The sequence below is a fragment of the Lacerta agilis genome, chromosome 17 (assembly GCF_009819535.1).
Source record: "Lacerta agilis isolate rLacAgi1 chromosome 17, rLacAgi1.pri, whole genome shotgun sequence".
In the NCBI taxonomy this organism is placed as follows: Eukaryota; Metazoa; Chordata; class Lepidosauria; order Squamata; family Lacertidae; genus Lacerta; species Lacerta agilis.
Genome location: NC_046328.1, coordinates 13,073,774 through 13,094,759, shown reverse-complemented (window position 1 = coordinate 13,094,759; position 20,986 = coordinate 13,073,774). Strand labels below are relative to the sequence as shown.

The 20,986-nt window shown below is 47.0% G+C and overlaps 1 protein-coding gene across 1 annotated transcript in view; it reads left to right on the top strand.

The window, feature by feature from the left end:
* The first annotated feature begins 421 nt into the window (after positions 1-421).
* Positions 422-20,986, top strand: part of LOC117039063 (thyroid adenoma-associated protein homolog) — a 45,015-nt gene continuing 24,450 nt past the window's right edge. Inside the window, exons 1-15 of the mRNA XM_033136103.1 lie at positions 422-546; positions 1,617-1,791; positions 3,219-3,308; positions 4,816-4,843; positions 5,263-5,411; positions 8,346-8,468; positions 9,734-9,905; positions 10,835-10,977; positions 12,711-12,786; positions 13,704-13,840; positions 15,010-15,207; positions 16,257-16,965; positions 18,523-18,675; positions 19,562-19,671; positions 20,209-20,369. Coding sequence (XP_032991994.1) covers positions 422-546; positions 1,617-1,791; positions 3,219-3,308; positions 4,816-4,843; positions 5,263-5,411; positions 8,346-8,468; positions 9,734-9,905; positions 10,835-10,977; positions 12,711-12,786; positions 13,704-13,840; positions 15,010-15,207; positions 16,257-16,965; positions 18,523-18,675; positions 19,562-19,671; positions 20,209-20,369 — 2,549 coding nt within the window. The remainder of the gene's footprint in view (positions 547-1,616; positions 1,792-3,218; positions 3,309-4,815; positions 4,844-5,262; positions 5,412-8,345; positions 8,469-9,733; positions 9,906-10,834; positions 10,978-12,710; positions 12,787-13,703; positions 13,841-15,009; positions 15,208-16,256; positions 16,966-18,522; positions 18,676-19,561; positions 19,672-20,208; positions 20,370-20,986) is intronic.

The following is a 20,986-nucleotide window of genomic DNA, read 5'->3' as shown; positions in this document are numbered from 1 at the left end:
TGCCACGCCGCCGCCGCACAATTTCTGTTATCCTGAAGCAAAGTTATTAACCTGAGGTACTATTTCTGGGCTAGCGGAGTCTGTAACCTGAAGCGCCTGTAACCCGAGGTACCACTGTATATTATTCTCCACCTGAAACCCTGGGGAGCTGCTGCTGCTGCTGCCAGCCAGTGCAGGCAACACTGAGCTAGGTGGACCTTTCGTCCGACGGCAAGGCATCTTCCTACGGTAGGAATAGCGGCCAGGAGCAGAGATGCCGTGCGATCGCTAGATGGCGCTGGAGTGCCCCCGAAGTGGCTCCGCTCCGTGCTGCGCGCTCTATGGCAGAAGCCTCTTCCTCCCTGCTCCATGCTGGAGTTTTTGCGGACGTGCCAGGGGATTCCTGGGATCTGCCTTGGCTTTTCCCGGTCCTGCGAGGACCATGAGCGCAGAGCAGGAGATGGAGAGCTGCATCAAGCATTATAAGGCTCTGGGGCAGGAGGAAGGCGCCAGGAGCACCTGCCAGGTTTTGCTCTTGGTCCTGGAGAAACTCAAGCAGTTTGCAGGGTAAGGAAGGCATGGTTGGCTGAGGATGCACGTGGATTTTTGCAGAGTATTTGTTTGTGTGTGTGTGTGTGTGTGTGTGTGTGTGTGACGTTTAAGCTTTAAGTATAAGCTAAACAAGGGACGCTGGTGCCGCTGTGGGTTAAACCACAGAGCCTAGGGCTTGCTGATCAGAAGGTTGGCGGTTCGAATCCCTGCGACAGGGTGAGCTCCCGTTGCTCGGTTCCAGCTCCTGCCCACCTAGCAGTTCGAAAGCACATAAAAGTGCAAGTAGATAAATAGGTACCGCTCCAGTAGGAAGGTAAACAGCGTTTCGATGCACTGCTCTGGTTCGCCAGAAACGGCTTAGGCATGCTGGCCACATGACCCAGAAGCTGTACGCCGGCTCCCTCGGCCAGTAAAGCGAGATGAGCACCGCAACCCCAGAGCCGGACACGACTGGACATAATGGTCAGGGGTCCCTTTACCTTTACCTTTAGGCATAGTTGTATATACGTATCAGAGTGGTTAGCAGCAGTTGTATGCAAACCCATGCAATAAAAACCATATAAGAATTATAAAATCGGCAATGAAGTATTGTTTATCTATATGTATCAGAGCGGCTTGCAACGGTCTATACATAAAGCCATAGAATAAAAATTAAATTAAATTAAATTAAATTAAAGCAGAAGTTGGTTAACTGCTATGGAAAGATGTATTCTTTAGTTACCTGCAGTTTTCAGCAGGCGTCTGAGAGCAGAAGGTGCTCGTTGAATCAATTGGCAGGGAGTTCCACAGAACTGGGCTGACGACACTGGAAGTTCAGCTGGTGACTGTTCAATGAGCCTCGCCAAATCGGAGAACGACCAGTAACAATGATTATTATTATTGATTTGAACTTTTTAGTTGCTTGTTAAACGAAAAGGTCCCCAACCGACTTGCAACATATTTAAAAGCATATACACAGGTAGAAAACGTGTCATCATAAGAACACATCACACAAAACGCACTTGTGTAAAATGCATGCCATTTATAAAGCTTGCATACACACACACACACAGCTGCTAATCATGCTGGTCTTTGATATTTTTCAGAGGTTCTGTCAAGAGATGTAGAGAGAAAAACCTGGAGGAGGCTTTCCAGCAGTTGGTGCAAGCGAGCAAAGGACTGCAGGAACTGAGCTGTGAGGATTCTCGGCCTCTGCTCCGCTGTGTGCTCGCTTGCCAAATGGAGACGGCGGGCTCCAGCGCTTTCCATCGACTTGAGAAGGTGTGCTCATGCGCAGATTGAATTCGTTGGCAGCCCAACGCGTGGATGAATTGCGGAACTCCCTGCCGTGAGAAGTTGCGATGGAGTCCACGTTGAACAGCTTTAAAACGGAACACCAGAAGAGCCGGCTGGATCAGGCCAATGGCTTACCTAGTCCAGCATCCTGTTCTCAACAGTAGCCAAGCAGATGCCTGTGGGAAACCTGCAAGCAGGACCTGAGCACAAGAGCCCTCTCCCGTCCCGTGGTTTCCAGCAATTGGGATTATGATTATTATGATTATTTTAGTCTCTTTATCTTGCCCAGAGCCTAGTAGTCACTGATAGTCCTCTCCTCTGGGAATTTGCCCAGTACTTTTTAAAGCCATCCTTGTTGGTGTCTGTCGCTGCTTCCAGTGGGAGGGAGTTCCACATTTTAACTATATGCTGTGTGAAAATGTCGTTTCTTTTATCTGTCCTGAAACTTCCAGCATTCAGGTGCATTGGATGTCCCCCGAGTTCTAGTTTGAGAGGAGGAGAAATAACTTTTCTTCTGTACACTTTCTCCATGCCGAGCATAATTTTTATAAAGTTCTCTATCATGTCACCTCTTACTTGCGTTTTCTCGAAACTCTGAAAAGTTCCCCCCCAAAACTGAAAAGCCCACTTAATGAAAAGGAATTGTGGCGGTGGAACCATGGAGGAAATGGCCGAAAAGTGCTAATAGTCGCAGTGGCTATATGCTGTATGCTCCGGGAATAGTGGCAATAAGCCTCTGGATACCAGATGTTCAATAGTAGGAGATCCCTGTGGCACTGATGTTCCGCTTCTGGGCTTCCCATAGGCATTGGTTTGGCCACTTTGGGAAACGGGATCCTGGAATAGATCGACCAAGGGTAGCCAGTAAGGAGCTTGCCCAATGTTGGGCTCCCAACTCCCATCAGCCTCAGCCAGCACCATCAAGGATGATGGGCATTGTAGTCTCTTGCATTGACTACCCTTGAGATAGGCCTTTGATTTGATCTATCTTGTGCTCTTAGGTGGTTAGTCTCATCAAATATATAGGTCGTTTCTTGCTTTCAACCAGCCATTGGACAGCGGATCCAGCTGTGCCCCTTGCCCTGCTCTCTTAAAATGGCCAATGAAGCGTCTAGGAACCTAGCAACCCTAGTTGATGGAGCGGGGGAGAGAGGAAGAGATAATGACCCTTGACTTCAACGAAGCAGAAATGTCCAAGACATTCCCCTCCCAGAGCTACAATTCTTCTTCCCAGGGAACTCTGGGAATTGTAGTTCTGTGAAGGGAACAGGGTTTGCTTTTTTATAGCAACTCCGTGCACTCGGAACAAAATACAGCTCCCCTAATACTTCTCATGGCTGTTTAAAGTGGTATTGTAGTGGGTGTGAATGTGGCCATAGTATGTCCAGGATTGATTCCCTCTTCTCCCTTAGATTGTTGCAAAACTGTCGGAAGGGAACAACGAGTCCTTGGTCACCGAGGAGCTGAATAGATGCATGGCCAGCCTGGCTGAAGATGAGGAGGTGAGAGAAAATTTTGTTTCACCCTCTTGAAAATATCGCCTTCTTCAGGCATTGTTTACTTCATCATCATCATCATCATTTATTATTTATAATAAATGCCACTCTAGGCGGCTTCCAGCAGAATATTAAAAACACAATAAAACATCAAACTTTAAAAACTTCCCTAATCAGGGCTGCCTTCAGATGTCTTCTAAAAGTCAGATAGTTGTTTATTTCCTTGACAACTGGTGGGAACGCGTTCCACAGGGGGGGTGCCACTACCGAGAAGGCCCTCTGCCTGGTTTCCTGTAACCTCGATTCTCACAGTGAGGGAACCCGCAGATGACCCTCAGAGGAGGACCTCAGTGTCTGGGATGAATGATGGGGGTGGAGACGCTCCTTCAGGTATACTGGGCCGAGGCAGTTTAGGGCTTTAAAGGTCAGCACCAGAATTGTGCTTGGAAATGTACTGGGAGCCAATGCAGGTCTCTTATGTTATGTGTTATGTGGTCTCGGCGGCCACTCCCAGTCACCAGTTTAGCTGCCGCATTCTGGAATAGTTGTAGTTTCCAGGTCACCTTCAAAGGTAGCCCCACATGGAGCACATTGCAGTGGTCCAAGCAGGAGATAACTAGAGCATGCACATAATTCACTCAGTTAAGGTCACATGGAGAAAAAGCAGGTCTGTGACTCTCTGGTCGCTCTGGTCAGCTAAAGGGACTTGAGCCACCACATGCCATTCAGGAAAGAATGCCAACAAGGGAAGATCAGCCTATCTCCAACTACAGGCTCCCCCAGCCTGGTGCCCTCAAGATGTTGCAAGACTGCAGCATCCATCAGGCCCAGCTAGCATGACCAATGGTTCTCCCATTGCTTGTTTGGGCAGGGCCATTATTTCCCGAACAGGATGTCTGCTTTGCATGCAGTTGGTCCAAGTTTTGATCCCTGGCGATGACTCATAGTCAAGTAAGATTGTCTTCCATTAACACGGACTTAATGGAAGTGAGGACATAGGTTTCTGGGCAGGAGTTGATCATGGTGAGGGTTTGCCAAGAGTGCCTTCCTCTTAGCACGTTTCTCCCTTTCGTCCTGAGTTCAAGCGTCTTCAAAGCTCACAACACCTTTGGTAAAGGCTGTTCTCCAACTGGAGCGCTCGCAGGCCAGTGTTTCCCAGTTGTCGGGGTTTATACTACTTTGGGGGGGGGGATTTGCCTTAGAGAGTCTTTAGGCCTCTTTTCTTGACCTCCAGCATTACGCTTTCCATTGTTAAGTTCAGAATACTGTAGTTGCTTTGGAAGACGATAATAGGGCATCCAAATGACATGACCAGTCCAACAAAGCTGATGTTGAAGAATCGTTGCTTCAACACCGGTGATCTTTGCTTCTTCCAAGTACATTGCCATTAGTTTGCCTGTCTTCCCAAGTGATGTGCAAAATTTTTAGACTAAAGCTAGGTGGACCAGTGTTCTGACTTGGTGTAAGGCAGCTTCCTGTGTTTTTGTGTAACATGCTTGTTTCCTTCTTTCAGGCAATGCCTCCTGGATCGCTTCAGACAGGTTAGTTTCCAAACTCCACCCACCCTGTGCTCACTGCTGCTCTGTTTTTTTTTGTACCAGAGGGACACAGCCAACTAGCACATTTTGTCCCTGAAGTGCTTGATTTACATGTGCCGGAAGCAATTCAACCTTTATGCTGGGATGTGGTACAGTCCCCCGCTCAGACCTGAGGACTGTACCACATTGTCTTATGCACAGTTTAAATTGGATGAATGAACAGACCAATATAATTCAGTGCACAGTTATGCTTCCCAGCACCAAGATTCCCCAGCACAACTGGTCAGTGTCAGGCTTTGGGGGCTTGGCTTCCTCCCTTCTTGGCCGTAAATAAGCAGTACAAAGAGAAAGCAGTCTTACCAGTAACAGAAGTGTTTAATGAACGCAGCAAAAGAACAAAAGAATGGTTCCTTACTCCGCAGTGTGCATGTTTGTCGAGGGGAGTGTGTTGGGACGATGCTACTGGAGAAACAACCTGGTACCTCTCCTGAGATGCATCGCTGCCACGTTTGACATGATCCTGCAGGACCAGGTAGCCGGGAATGAGGAGTGGCGTTACATCACGGTGAAGGTGAGGAATGGAGCTTCTCCCCAGCGCTTTAAGCTGTCATCCTATATGTCAGGGTTTCCCAACCCCAGGGTTTCGCCAGCTGCTGTTGGACTACAAATCCCACCATCCCTGAACCCTAGTCCTGCTAGACAGGGATGATGGGAGTTGTAGTCCAACAGCTGGAGAACCAAGTTTGCATTTCTTAGTGCAGAAAGTATTGATCTGCTGAGTAGAGATCTTTCCTATCCTAATAAATTCAAGAGGGTTCTGGAAGCTTCCCTGTGTGAAAGAACAAGCAGAAAGTTTGTGACGTTTGGGTTATTCCTTCAGAGAAGCTGAGTACAGCTGGCTTAAACTGGTTCTGTTATCTCTTCTGTCAAGGTCATGCTGGCTATAAAAGTAAGGCCAGAAGGAGCCTGAGTTTCACTCTATCGCTCTCCCTTCTGGTGTGGTGTTCTGTACATAGTATGCTTAGTGTTGAGGTTTAGACTTATTATAAGTTATTGTAAGTTTAAGTTAAGTCTGCTGCATCTGGATTTCTTACGGACAGTGCCAATCCTGAATGTATTTGGATTTGTGACCATTATGCTCATTTGCCTTCAGTAGCAGTAAAGCTCTGCTGGATGAAATACAATTGCCTCTGGTCTACTTTTGGGGAATCCTGCAACGCGTTTAAGTTGTTACTCTGATAACTATACATTGGAATCTACTCTGGATCAATATTGAGTAGAATTCCATGACAGGGAAACTCTGCTATATGCGCTTAACACAGGAACTCAATGGGACTTCCTTCTGAGCAGATGGGTCTAGGATTCACCAGTTAATCCACCTCCGGTGCAATCTGGCACACATTTGCTGAAAAGGAAGCAGGAGTGAGGTCCATACGTTTACTCAAAAGGAAGTAGCCGTGGGTTCAGTGGAATATGGGTCTAGGAATGTAGGGAACTGCCTTATATCAGGCAAGATCATTGGTCCATTGGACTTGGTGTAATCTGCACCAAGACTGATGTACCTGTCTATACCTTGGGCCCCCAGGCATTGTTGGACAACAACTCTCATTATTCCCACCCAGCTTGGCCCAATGGACAGGGTAGCCCAACAACATCTGGGGATCCCCGGTTGAATAAACGCCAGTCTACACTCTCTGGCGGCTGCTCTCCATCTTTTCATACCCTCCCAGCCCAAGCTGGCGATTCTGGGGGTTGAACCCGGGATCTTCTGCATGCAAAGCAGGTGTTCTGCCACTGAGCCACGGCCACGGATCAGTTAGAGAATTATAGCCTTGATCAGCAGAGGTTTAGCAATCAGCCCCTCTTCCCAGGGAACTCTGGGAATTCCCACTCTCTGCGAGGTAACAGGGGCTTTCTAACAAACTCTCAGCACCCTGAACAAACTCCAGTTGTTTATATGCCCTTTATACTGTGCTGTCCGGAAGAATTTATTGTTACCACTAATTCGCAAATTGTCTGGGCACCCGGCAGATTTCCAGCTTACTTTCTTATTGCAAGATCAGTTTGTAACTTTACAAATGGTGAAATTTTTAACTTCCGTTTTGACATACAAGAGACGTAATGGGCTGCTGTTTAGGAGCTGAAATCTCCTTATAATATTTATCTAATTTTACATGCTTAATACGTCTTTTATTGTTACCAATTTTAAATCAAACAGTCAGTGCGTGTGTTTTTGCCTTGTATTTGCCTTTGTTTTTCTATGAGCTTAAAGCTGAAATAAAATCGATGGATTGATTAAAACTCCAGTTGCCAGGATCCTTTGCGGGAAGCCATGGCTGTTGAAAGTGGCATGACGCTGCTTTAAATGTATAGTGCATATGAGGCCTAATTCTGCTCGCTGTGCCATCTCCTGCGAATTCAGTGTGTTGGGCAACCAAAATGGTCAAAGGCCTGGAAACGATGCCTTATGAGGAACGGCTTAGGGAGCTGGGTATGTTTAGCCTGGAGAAGAGAAGGTTAAGGGGTGATATGATAGCCATGTTCAAATATATAAAAGGATGTCATATAGAGGAGGGTGAAAGGTTGTTTTCTGCTGCTCCAGAGAAGTGGACACGGGGCAATGGATTCAAACTACAAGAAAGAAGATTCCACCTAAACATTAGGAAGAACTTCCTGACAGTGAGAGCTGTTCGGCAGTGGAATTTGCTACCAAGGAGTGTGGTGGAGTCTCCTTCTTTGGAGGTCTTTAAGCAGAGGCTTGACAGCCATCTGTCAGGAATGCTTTGATGGTGTTTCCTGCTTGGCAAGGGGTTGGACTGGATGGCCCTTGTGGTCTCTTCCAACTCTTATGATTCTATGGTATGATGGGAAAAGGTACCACGGTTGGAATTCTTACAGCCGTGAGCACTCACCCAGGGCTTTGAAGCACCAGACCTCCCACCCTCCTCCATCGACGCAGTACATCCCCATCAGAGCATAAAGCGTTCCTATGACAGATGACAGCTCTAGCGGACTTGGGCAAGCAAACCAAGTGACACATGACAGGGGCAGGGGGGGGGAATTAAAACTCGGAGCATCTGATTCAACGGGCACAGGGGACTTTTTCCAGCCAGGTTCCCCTGCAAACCTGTCCTGCCACATTGCGAAGGAAGATCCAAGCAGGGCTTGCTGTCACTTTCAGCAGTGACAGCAATCCCTGCTTGCCAATGAATATTTAGGAGAGTGCTTTCAAGGCTCCCGATTCTGCCTTGGCAGTCACTTATGACGTCACGTGTTGGGTAGGTGGTTGAGGTTTTGATGGGGAAACAGCCTCCCATGCCACATTAGGGCCCGGGCCCACCCCTGCTAATAAGAAACCTAGCCTGTGATCCTATGCATCCCATTACCTGGGTTCCAAGCCCCACTGAGGGCAGCAGGGCTGACTTCAGAGTTCAGTATGGATTGGATTGAGCAGAAGCAAACGGGCCATCCTGATAACGCTTTGTGCTCTCTGTTCCCTCTCTAGGTGTGCCTGCAGCTTTTCAAGTGGATGCCGGAGGAGATTTTGCCCCATGTGTGGGAAGGAACCGAGAACAGCAAAACCCTTCAAAGGATTTTGAGCTCTCTGCTGCAAAGCATTGTGGGAAAGGTGCCTGTTTATGAACCGCTCTGGCTTTTAGTCTTGTGCGGTCTCCTTTTTTTAAAAAAAACCAAAACCAAAATAAAAAAGTTGTTTTTGCCTGCCTTTCACACGCAGGTCGTAGGGTGGGTTGAATACTGAATTTAAAAATTCAGTATTAAAAATAGTTAAACTGCAATCATGGGAACAGAGACCTCACTTGCAAACCTAGATCTCGGTTGTCAACAGGCCAGGGTAAAGAGGTACACCCACTTACTCTGTATTGAACACCCCCCTTGTCAATCAAGGTGTGCTTTACACACACGCTTCAATAGAACCGTGTCAAATGATTCATACAATAAAATACTTAAACACAAATCCAGGTACATAACATAAATCCCTGCATATTTTACATAAACTAAACCATTCAGTATTCCATTATTGCATCCATCAAAACTTATTTACACTGCTGAATTTATCTGACTGCTGCCAACGTTTTCAGTGGTTATTCTGTGAACCACCCAGAGACCCCTGGGTATAGGGCAGTATATAAATTCAACAAATAAAATAAACTAAAATCCCCCTCCCATATATTCAATAAATGTTTTCCAATCTTCTTTAAACATACGTTCTTCTTGTTCTCTTATTCTATATATTAGGTCCGCAAGCTGCACATATTCCGTCAGTTTAAGTTGCCATTCTTCTTTGGTTGGGGCCCCGCTCATTTTCCATTTTTTGGCTAACAAAACATGGGCCACAGTAGTAGTATATATAAGTAACCTTTTTTGACACCTGGGAATTTCCGTCTGAATTATCCCCAAATAAAAGGACTATGTTGTTGGTTTCTGGGAAAAGTGCTTTTAAACATTTTTTTTCAATTCATTATAAATTATTTCCCAATACTCTTGCCCTTTGGCAGGTCCACCACATATGAAAGAACCTCATTGCATCTCCAGCACTTACCTGATTCAGTCTCATACATCTTAGCAAGCCTATTTGGAGTTAAATACCATATGCAAATCATTTTCAAGTAGTTCTCTTTCATGGAATAACATGCTGTAAACTTCAGGTCGCTCTTCCAAAGTTTTTCCCAGAGATTAAAATCTATTATTATGTCCTATACCTATTGCCCAATGTGTCACAGAGGCTTTGACAAGCTTGCCCACCCCAGTCTAATAACAGATTGTACATTTTAGATCAAAAAGTTTTTCTTTATTTTGTATAAGATCTTCTTTCAAATTGTGAGCTTTGGTGCGAGAAACCAGTCTTGTTCACGGGGTTTACCTTCGCCATAGAAAAGCTGCAAGGACACTCGGCTGCTGGCTGCTACTGCTGTGAGCATGCTGGTCAACACAGCACCAGAGCCCCAGAGAGGAGCCATGGCTGTCCTGGATCTCTATCAACTTCTGGACCTCAGTGGTTGCTCTGTTGCGCAGAGACAAGATGCTAAAGCAGCCGGCCACCAAGGTGCGTTCAGACGCCGCTTTCCTTGCTGCACAAATCCCTCTGTGTTTCAACTTGTGCGCCTGCGAGCTTGTCTCGATCTGTGTGACTGCAAATGAAATCTCCCAAGTGTCCTCTGTCTGTAAATAAAAAGTGTTTAGCGCTCGTTTCTGCATTTGCTTCCAAAAAAGGAGAAATGTTTGCAATGAATGCAGAAAGGAACAGTAAACGTGCATCATATTCCACTAACTGTCAGTGACCGGACAGAGGAGGAGGAATGGTGGAGACCGCCTCCCCATCTTGACCCTTCCCGGGAGGGGGAAGAGGAAGACAGTATAGATTTATAACAGGGGTTTGAGGGAGGTCACAGCTCAGAGGCAGATGAGGGGGGAAGCTGGGAAATCATGGGAGAGTTGGAACAACACCCGGCTGACAAGTTGTCACTAGAAAGCATTCCAGACCCACCATCTCCCAGAACCTGGCGAGCCTTAAAAGTAGGAGAGCAAAGAGTGCAAAGACAGAGGGCACATAGCAGCACCCGTAAAGGAGATGAATGAGGAAGTGGGAGAGACGGGGTGGAGATTCACTCAGGACAACACCATTATCCAACAGCGTAATTGTTAATGGTGCGTTTCTGTTTAATTTGCTGCTGTTTGATTTTATTGTGTACTGTTTTATTCTAGTGGATTATTGAATATTTCTTTATTTGATAGAATTCGTTTATTTTAAAGTTATGCTTTTTTATTACGACATTTTTGTCGTGGGTCAGATTGTTCTGAGGTGCGTGGCCTTTTTCGGTTCCTTCAGCTTGTAAAACGCCTTGTGTATATAGAAAGGCGGTGTGCAAATTATCGTAAAAGTGAGACGAGATGGAAATGCCGCTCTGTGAACCTGAGCCGACGTGAGGACAGATTCCTTTGACTGACTCTGGAGTAATTTCTTTCCGTGACCAGGAGAATGCTGTTTTGGCGCGCTCCGTGTGCCCCGACCTCCTTGGAGCCCAGATGGACTGGAGAGGGTAGTACTCACCCGGGGCTTGTTAGCCTGTTGCAAGAAGGAAGTCCTGAGCTGCCGGCTGGATGATACCACACAAGAGGTAGGCTTAAGGAAAGAACTTCTGCTCTTCCATAAACCCAGAGGCAAAATTTGGTAAGCGTCAGGTGCCCAGGGCAAGGGTGGTCCGTCTTGGGAGCGTTAAGGCCAACAACCTCTGCAGTGGCAAGGAAGTGTCTAGGGCAGGGAGACCAGCGTTTGAATCCCCACTTGGCCATGAAGCTCACAGTGTGGTGGATTAGCCACTGCCTCTTTTTTATATAATAATTTTTATTAATTTTCAATTACCATCCAATAATGCCCTCATTGTGGCTCTGTGGTTTAGACTAGGGCTTGCCGATGAGAAGGTTGGCGGTTCGAATCCCCCCAACGGGATGAGCTCCCGTTGCTCGGTCCCTGCTCCTGCCAACCTAGCAGTTCGAAAGCACATCAAAGTGCAAGTAGATAAATAGGTACCGCTCCGGCGGGAAGGTAAACGGCGTTTCTGTGCGCTGCTCTGGTTTCGCCACATGACCCGGAAGCTGCCTGCAGACAAACACTGGCTCCCTCGGCCTACAGAGCGAAATGAGCGCCGCAACCCCAGAGTCCTCCACGACTCAACCTAATGGTCAGGGATACAAAATAAAATAAAAAATTCCTTCCAGTAGCACCTTAGAGACCAACTAAGTTTGTTCTTGGTATGAGCTTTCGTGTGCCAAGAACAAACTTAGTTGGTCTCTAAGGTGCTACTGGAAGGAATTTTTTTTATTTTATTTTGTTTTGACTATGGCAGACCAACAGGGCTGCCTACCTGTAACTGGTCAGGGATACCTTTACCTTTACCTCTAATACCCTCATTATAACAATACCAAATTATAATACAATTACTAATACCAATCATTCAGATACCGAATTGTATAATTTAGGTGGCCTCCTGAGTGCCAGAATTGATGGTTTGATTTCCCCCCCCCATTTTATTTCTGCGTTCCAAAACCTTATTAATTTCATTTGCATTCCGTGTAAAATAATGACCCCTTATACAGCAACTGCAATGTTAAAAACTTCTATTTGTGTTGACACGTTAAATGATTTCTAAAGCTACAAGTGAGGCACTCAAACTATATCCTTGTTCTTCCTGTGTGTGGCAGTTATTCTGTCCGTGGTGTTTCTTCCTGTCCTTGTAAAACGTTATGTCTATCTTTAGCTGGTTGTTGCTGTTCTCTTTGATGCCTTGGGCGGAGCAGATATCCCATTGCTGTTTCAGAAATTTCTCCATCCCTCCGTCCCGTGCTTCGTTGTTTTGCAACTTCAACAACAGCTGCCAAAATCGCTCTGTCCATAAAGAACCTCTTTTCACCATTTCCCCTCTCAGGCTGGGAAGAAGAGCGCTCTGTCGCTGCCTCTTAGCCTAGCCTACCTCTCAGGGTTGTTGTCAGGATGAAATACCAGAGAGGGAGAACTGTGTGGATGCCACTTTGCAGGAACGGTGTGGGGATGTAAATGTAATAATAATTAAGATAAATAAAAAAGACCATCTTGTTATTAAAATGCCCTGTGTTTTTTCTCATTTCGAGGCTTTTTTCTGTCTCCTTCCCTGAGAGAGATGCATGGTTTCTGTTGGCTTTTCGTAATACTGGTCCTGAAAAAATATACTGTGGTTGGTTCCTCCCTCCCCACACACCATTTCCCCCCCTATGGAATCGTAGGAGTGTGGAGCTGGGAAGGGTCCCATCTCATCCAACGTCCTGCATTGCAGGAATTGCAGCTAAATCACAGCCCTAATACCCTCTTCCGCAGGCTTGTCTGTTGCTGGATGTCCTGTTCCCAGCTCTTTTGGTACTGATCGAGGAGCCAGATTACTACTGCTTCCAAGGTAGGTGGTTTGCCCTGAAGTCATACATCCAGTTCAGGTGGTCGTGGCCAAAGGAGACCCAATTCTCAACCAGGAAAAAAGCACGAGTCTAATTATTATGATTGTTGTTATTATTATTATTATTATTATTATTATTATTATTATTATTATTATTATTAATACCCCACCCATCTGGCTGGGTTTCCCCAGCCACTCTGGGCGGCTCCCAAAAGAATATTAAAAACACGATAAAACACCAGACATTAAAAACTTCCCTAAACCGGCCTGTCTTCAGATGTCTTCTAAAAGTCAGATACAGTGGTACCTCGAGTTACAAACGCCTCAAACGCTTCAGGTTACAAACTCCGCTAACCTGGAAGAGTTACCTCGAGTTGAGAACTTTGCCCCAAGATGAGAACGGAAATCGTGTGCCGGCGGCGCTGCGGCAGCAAGAAGCCCCATTAGCAAAAGCACGCCTCTAGTTAAGAACAGTTTCAGGTTAAGAACGGACCTCCGGAACGAATTAAGTTCGTAACTAGAGGTACCACTGTAGTTGTTTATTTCCTTGACATCTGATGGGAGGGCGCCACCACTGAGAAGGCCCTCTGCCTGGTTCCCTGTAACCTCACTTCTCGCAGTGAGGGAACCGCCAGAAGGCCCTCGGAGCTGAACCTCAATGTACGGGCTGAACGATAGGGGTGGAGACCGCTCCTTCAGATATACTGGGCCGAGGCCATTGGAGAACCTGTGACCCGCCAGGGTTTTCTGGACTACAACTCCCATCCTCCACTGGCTATGCCAACTGTGGCTGATGGGAGCTGGAGTCGCAGCAACATCCAGATTGCCACAAGTTTCCCACTCCTGCTTTTAAAGCATTGTGAATGCAGAACGAGGGAGTGGTAGTCATTGGTGTGATTAGCTTGGACCTCCGTTTGCAGTGTTTTCTCTATGGCTTCGACGCGTCCGAGAAAGTCTGGAGGAGATCTGGGAAGGGAAGAGGAGCCGGGTGCTGGCAGACCAGTCTAGACTTCTCGAGAGACTGACCCAGTTCCTCTGGAACAATGCGGAGAGCCCGGTAATGGTACCTTTTTCATTTAACCTGGGCCTTCTTGTATCCTGTCAAAGCTGCACCTGCGGAGGAGGCTTAACGTTAGTTTTTAAGAAACCCAAACACCTATATTCCACAAAAAACAGTCTCGTGCAGCAGGAAGAGCTAAGCAGACCGAAAGTCAAGGGTGCAGCTACAACGTTTAATAAATTTTAACCACTTAGCTCAGAGGGTATTCAATGAGGGGCCCTCCAGATGTTGGGCTGCAGAAGGGTGGATTTGATTTAAATCAAATCTATTTAAATCGCGATTTAAATCACGAGTCAGTAAGACTTGATCTAAATCATTTTTTTACAAAATGACTCATTCTTGCTGGTATAATTTAATATTTACAACCAGATAAAGGTTTCATTTTTGGAATAATAAATTTTCAGAGTAGTTTTTACAGTTACATCAAAACTACTGATTTGGTTATACTATTAGAAATGCATAGACAGATAATTACAAAATTATTGTGAGGTTTAATAATTTAACTGTTTATATTTGGACAACTTTTCGTCCTTTATTGGAAGGAGAAAAATAATCATGTCCTTAATAACAATTTGAACAATTTATTTAACTAAAACAATAACATTACAGCATATGTATCTGTGTTCGTTAACTGATGTGGTTAAACAATTTTAAAAAAACCCCTCAGGCTGAGTTTTAGCACACATGAAAAACTTAAAACAAATCCTTATTTCCTGATGAATAGCCTTTGGACTATAATGTAACTTAAATAGAAAACTATAGAAAGATTTTTTTTCATCCAAAAGCATTTTATTTTTAAAATCCAATTTAAATTTTAAAAAATCTGATTTTAAAAAACTGATTTAAATTAAAAAAACTGATTTAAATTAAAAAAAAACATGATTTAAGTAAAAAAAAAGTTCAATTTTTATTTTTTTTTAATTTAAAAAATTGATTTTTTTATCCACACTGGACTGCAGCATGGGATAGCTCAGTCAATAGAGCACGAGGCTCTTAATCTCAGACTGTTAGAAAGTTGTGGGTTTGAGCCCCACGTTGGGCAGAAAGATTCCTACATTGCAGGGGGTTGGACTAGATGACCCTCGTGTTCCCTTCCAACCCTACGACTCTATGATTCGTACATAATAATGTTGCTTTCCCACCCCTCCTCTGCCCACACTGTTCAGGTGGAAGGGGTGTCTGATTTCATCCACAGCTCCTTCCAGCTCCTCCTGGAGATCTACAGCTTAGAGTGTGATCGCTTTGAGGACCTGGAGAGACCCCTCTATGGGCAGTTCCTCCAGAGGGTCATCCTTATGCCCTGGCAGGCCAGAGCCCGGTATTTTCCTCTCATTTCGGTTCTGCCCTACCTGGGTCCTGAAAAGGTAAGGGGGGTGTGTGAGTGTGGAGCTCAGCCCATAATACTCTGAAAACAAAAGGGTTAGGTAGCTAGAGATGGAAGTTGCCCTCTTTGCTAATTTCTTAAAAACAAAACCCATCAAAACATTTCTTTTTTTCACTTTTTTCCTACGTGCCATAATACGAGCCTATTGCACCTGTGTGTTTCTATCACCAGTGCTGTAACAGATTATACAGTCATACCTTGGTTTTCAAACGCCTTGGGAGTCAAACGTTTTGGCTCCTGAATGATAAAAAACCGGAAGTGGTTGTTCTGGTTTTCGAATGTTGTTTGGAACCCGAACGTCTGACACCACTTCCGCGGCTTCTGATTGGCTGCAGGACCTTCCTACAGCCAATCGGAAGCTAAGCCTTGGTTTCCGAACGTTTTGGAAGTTGAACGGACTTCCGGAACGGATTCCGTTTAACTTCTGAGGTACCCCTGTATTGTTACAACTGTGTTTGCCAAACTTGGGTCCTCCAGCTGTTTTTCGACCACAACTCCCATCACCCCTAGCTGGCAGGACCCATGGTCAGGAACGATGAGAATTGTAGTTCAGAAACGGCTGGAGACCCAAGTTTGGGAAACATTTGAGTTAAATCAATAACCACTTTCAGTGTTTACAGGTCCTATTGACTTTAGCAGTGGGGCGTAGCTCAGTGGTAGAACACCTGCTTTGCATGCAGAAGGCGCCAGCTTCAATCCTCAGCATCTCCAGGTAGACCTTGGAGAGACTCCTTGCCTGAAACCCTGGAGAGCTGCTGCCGGTCAGTGCAGTCAATACTAAGCCAGATGGACCAGGGATCTGACAGGATAAGGCAGCTTCTCCTGTTTCTCCTTAATCTAGCCCTTTCTTGTGAATCACGAGGACTAGAATCTTACTCTCTTTTTTGCCAGCGCTAAGCAAGGGCCTGGCTCAGTACAAGGCAGCTTCCTGCGTTTCGTGCGGTTTGGTGATCTTCTCTTGTGTTTGTGTAAAGACCCCTGGCATCCTGCCGCCTCCTGCATCTTCCTTTTCCCTTCCATTCTGCCCAGGTTCTGGATGCTTACAAAGATCTCCCGCAGCACCTCTTGAACTGCCTGTCGACCAACCACTTGTGCCCTGTCGCCTCCGATTTGTACAAAACGATCCTTCGTCTGCAGCGCAGAGTTTGGGCCGAGAGGCGGGAGCAGGTCCCAGAGGAAGAGTTGGCTCAGGAGTGGGGCCACTGCTGGCTTGTGGTCCTCTCCAGTGCCTTGACTTCTCCCTCCCCTTCCCTCCAGAGCAACGCCTCCAACTACCTCCTGGGCTGGACCTTGCGAGTTTTCCCCGCCTCTTACTCTTTGTTGGACGAGAGTTTTAGGAGCAGGGAGCCCTCTCAGCTGCGGGCCTGGGTCGCCTTGCTGAACGCCCAGAGGACGATCTCAGGGGCCTTCCCCTCCAACGCGGAGACCCTCGAAAGGCTCCCCTCCTGCCTCTTCTCCAAGGAGGAGAACGTCCGCTTGGCGGCGCTGAGTCTCCTCTGCTCCGCCCCCAGAACCAACCAGGCCTTGTCCGAGACGGAGGCCCAGCTCCTGAAAGAAGCTTTGCCGCTCAACTTGAACTGCGATTCCTCGTCCTTCCGGCAGCTCCTCCAAACCATGGTTAAGAAGGCCCTGGTCAGGCTGAGGGACAGCTCTCTTGCCCTGCTACGGAAGCAGGAATCAGACAAGAAGGAACGCTGTGGCGGGAAGGATCCGGAAACAGCTTTGGGGCAAGCTGTGGGTGAGTTGACCCGTTCTCCACACACCTGTTGTGAGAACAGGATGCCAGACCGAATGGGGCCCCTGCTCTTTTCACGTTTTTAAATACAGGCAACTCCCAACTCGCGTGCGATTGGTGCTGCGAAATAAGTAAATAATTCAGTTCCGTCCCAGAAGTGGCGGGATAAAGCTGGAAAGTCCCTGTGGCTTGTGAGGAGACCCTCCCTAGAGCCCAAAGAGTCCAGAAATTAAGGCTTAAAGGGCTTTAAAAACACAACCTAACACCCTATGGGCTCCAAAATGGTACATGGGAGTTCTTGCTGCTGTTGCTGCTGCTGCTGCGCTGCCCCGCTCCACAGCTGTTGGGCAGGAGGCTGAATTGCAGCTGGCCTGAATGCACTGTTTGTTGCTCTTTCTGGCAATCTGGAGGCAAAAGTACCGTAGAAAAGAAAAAGTGTATGGATCGTGTTATAAAGGTGGTCTTTGGCTAAGGGGCCGGGCAATTTCTAAAGCAGGCATAGGCAAACTTGGGCCTCTAGATGTTTTGGGACAATAACTCCCATCATCCCTGACCACTGGTTCTGTTAGCTAGGGATGATGGGAGTTGTAGTCTCAAAACATCTGGAGGATCGAGTTTGCCTGTGCCTGTTCTAAAGTTTTATAAATTTCTTGGAACGCCTTTGTTCTGAATCCTCAACTCCCTGCGAAGTGGGGGGGAACTCTGCTGAAACAGTAAAATAAAGATCTTGCTTGCTTTTCTTCTACTGGTTCCTGCTTCCATCCTTTCTTCTCTGATCCATCTTGGACTTAGGAGACTCAAGAGTCTCTTGGGGAGTTGGGCTACAAAAGCAAACCCCAAATGTTTCTACAAAAAGAGCAGGTAAAAAGTAGGGGTTCAGAGGGTGCTCCTCACTTGAAGCTCATTTCACTCATGTGGGGGGCTGGTATGTAACCCCATGTAAGTGAGGAGTTGTCTAAAATACCGGTAATTGCCACCCTCTTTTCTTAGGCTGCCCTCTGCCAGAGAAGGGACACCAATGTTTGTGATGTGGTGCTTTTGTCCTTCGCTTCCTTCTCCTGGTGACTTCTGAGCCCTCCTGTTTCCCTGCCTGTCAGGGACTGGGCAGAGGAGGAATGGTGGAGAGGAAGACAGTATAGATTTACAACAGGGGGTTGTTTGAGGTCACAGCTCAGAGGCAGATGAGGGGGAAAGCTGGGAAATCATGGGAGAGTTGGAACAACACCCGGCTGACACATTGCCACTAGAAAGCATTCCAGACCCACCATCTCCCAGAACCCGGCGAACCTTAAAAGTAGGAGAGCAAAGAGCTCAAAGGCAGAGGGCATGTAGCAGCACCGATAGAAGTGATGAATGAGGAAGTGAGAGAGATGGGGGTGGAGATTCACTCCCAATGCCATTATCCAAGAGGCTGGGTTCTATAGCCTTCCTTTGTAAAGAATGAAATAAAAAAGGACGATAGGAAACTTTCCCTTGTCTTTATACTTTCCTGGGCAACCAGCCGGGAGCCGCTGACAGCACCCTGACACCGCCTCATTAAAAATCTATTTCCCGCCGTAGATTTCATCGAGTGGCTGCTGCAGCTTTGCATCTCCTCCCTGACGTCGGGCTCCAACTTCCAGAGGAGGAAAACCGCCCTTCTTCTCCTGGCGGCCATCATGGAGACCTGCACGGACACCTGGAGCCCGGAGAGAAAGAAGGGCCAGCCTCCTCGTATGTTGATGGGGAGCCTATGGCCTTGTGGATGGTTTTTTTTGGACTCCAGTTCCCATCAGACCCAACCAGCAGGGCCAAATGGTCTGGGATGATGTGAACTGGAGTCCAACAACATTTGGAGGACCTCAGGTTCTTCCTCTCTATTTTATGCTCTCCTACCTGCCCTGCCCTGCCCTGCCCTGCCCTGGCATTCCATGGGACAGGGAAACAATGCCTGGCAGAAGTTTCAGGACCACGGTTAGCTCCAAGCGAGCAGGATACCAAACCGAGCCATTTCAAGCGTTTGCTCCCACTCCTCTGCCCCCTTTCTGGAGAACTTAGTTCCTTAAAGGTTTCTTTAGCCTGGAGATAGACACCCTTCCTAGTTATCTAATTTTATTTCATAAAAATTATTCAGGGTACTTCTTCATGCAGTACAATTAAACTATGGAATTTGCTCCCAAAGGAGGAAGTGATGGCTGCAAACTTGGATGCCTTGAAAAAAAGAATTGGGCAAATTCCTGGAATAGCTCATTCGGTAGAACGTGAGACTCCAAATCTCAGGATTGTGGGTTGGAGCCTCACGTTTGGAAAAAGATCCCTGCTTTGCAGGGGGCTGGACTAGATGACCCTTGTGGTCCCTTTCCAACTCTACAGTTCTATTCTATGATAATTCATGGAGGGGAAGGCTATCAGTGAGCATGATGGCTGTGTTTTACCTCCACTACCAGAAAGCAACCCCAAACAAGCTAGTCTTGCACCAGTTATTTAGCCCTTTTCAAATGGCTCCAACATGCAAAGATGGAAGTGGAAAATGCTTCGTTCCTGTTATAGTCCATGTGATTTCTCTACCCCCCCCCCACCTTACTTTCTCCACTCACACCCATACTGTACTACTCTGCAGGCAATATGGCAGCGCTACTGAGCTGGGCAAGAAGCAAGGGCTGCTGGGACTTTTTCTCGAGAAGCAATACATTGGCACTGCTGAGCTGCTTGCAGGACAGCACAAATGAGGTGCGTCATCCACCCATCCTCCCGTGACTCCTGGGCATGTCTGTCTGTGAATGGCAAGAATTTACAGGTGGGGGTGGGGGGGAGTCACCAGAGTAGCACTTGGAGGCACACTGGCACCACCAAGGTCTTGCCCCGAACACCCATACCGCTCACTGGCCCCTGAGGTGGTGAGAGCGGTACCTTCTTTCGCACAAAAAACACATAGAGCTGAAGGAGGAAGTTGGGAAAGTGACGCTCTGTCCTGCTTCCTCTTCCAACTGTATGTGCTTTTCAAGGCTCAGATTTAGTTCTGTTGGATCTCACTTCACTGATAAGTGGCCAGAGGGAGTGGTCTGTGGCACTTGCTAAAAACCCCAGATGTGCCCCCCCATCCTTAAAAAAAAAAAAAGGTATATGCTCAGCTTCAGAGTCTGGTGATTTTCCTTCGGCACAGTAGGAATTTTGGATGCAGCATCTTTCTTTGCACGTAGGCCAAGCAATGTTCTGAACATTGCCCATTGTCCTCGTTTGACTCGTCTCTCCCCTCTTCCACTGCAGATCCGTGAGCTGGCGTCTGAGCTGCTCGTCCGCTACTTCCCACCTGCTTTCCCAGAATCCATTGCTGTGGCTCTCTTCAAACGGGCGCAGGAAGCCATGTGCAGCCCCAGAGTCCCAGAGGCGGAATCAGGAGCAGTGCTGATGAAAACCACCCTCCAGAAGTAAAATATTTCTTCTTTGAACCCTTTTTGATGACCATCTCAGCCTTTTACAGAATTTAACCCTGTTTGGGGTTGGAAGTTTGGGAGAGCTATGAAGGAGTTTGGCTCAGGAGGGTGTGTTGGACTACGGTTGGGCGATGTATCAATAATATTGTCCCATACTGAAGTCCATATTGTGATACCGGTTTCGTAATTTTTGACCTGGCAATATATCTTGAATCATGGTGTGTGTGTGTGCGCGCGCGCATGTGTGTGCGCCGTTCAAAAATCACAATGTGGGGAAAACCGTGGAGCCAGCCGATTTCTGAAGCCCCTATTAACTCTGCCGACTCCGCTCTCCCCTGCCTCATGCAGGGGGGCAGCGAATCCCAAGAGCAGGCGCCGGCAAAAATCACGATGCAGGAAAAACCGTGAAGTCAGTCAATGCCTCTGCGTAGCTCCATCCTTATTCCAGACATTGTGATATATTGGTATATCACGGTGTTTAGCATGTAATGTTGAAAACCAGATACAGTACCACCCAGCCCTATTGTGGACTGAAGCCGGAGAGGCCTGGAAGTCTGTTTCCCAGCCTATGGCTGCCCTATCCCTGTTTGGGGTTATACTTTTGTTTGTTA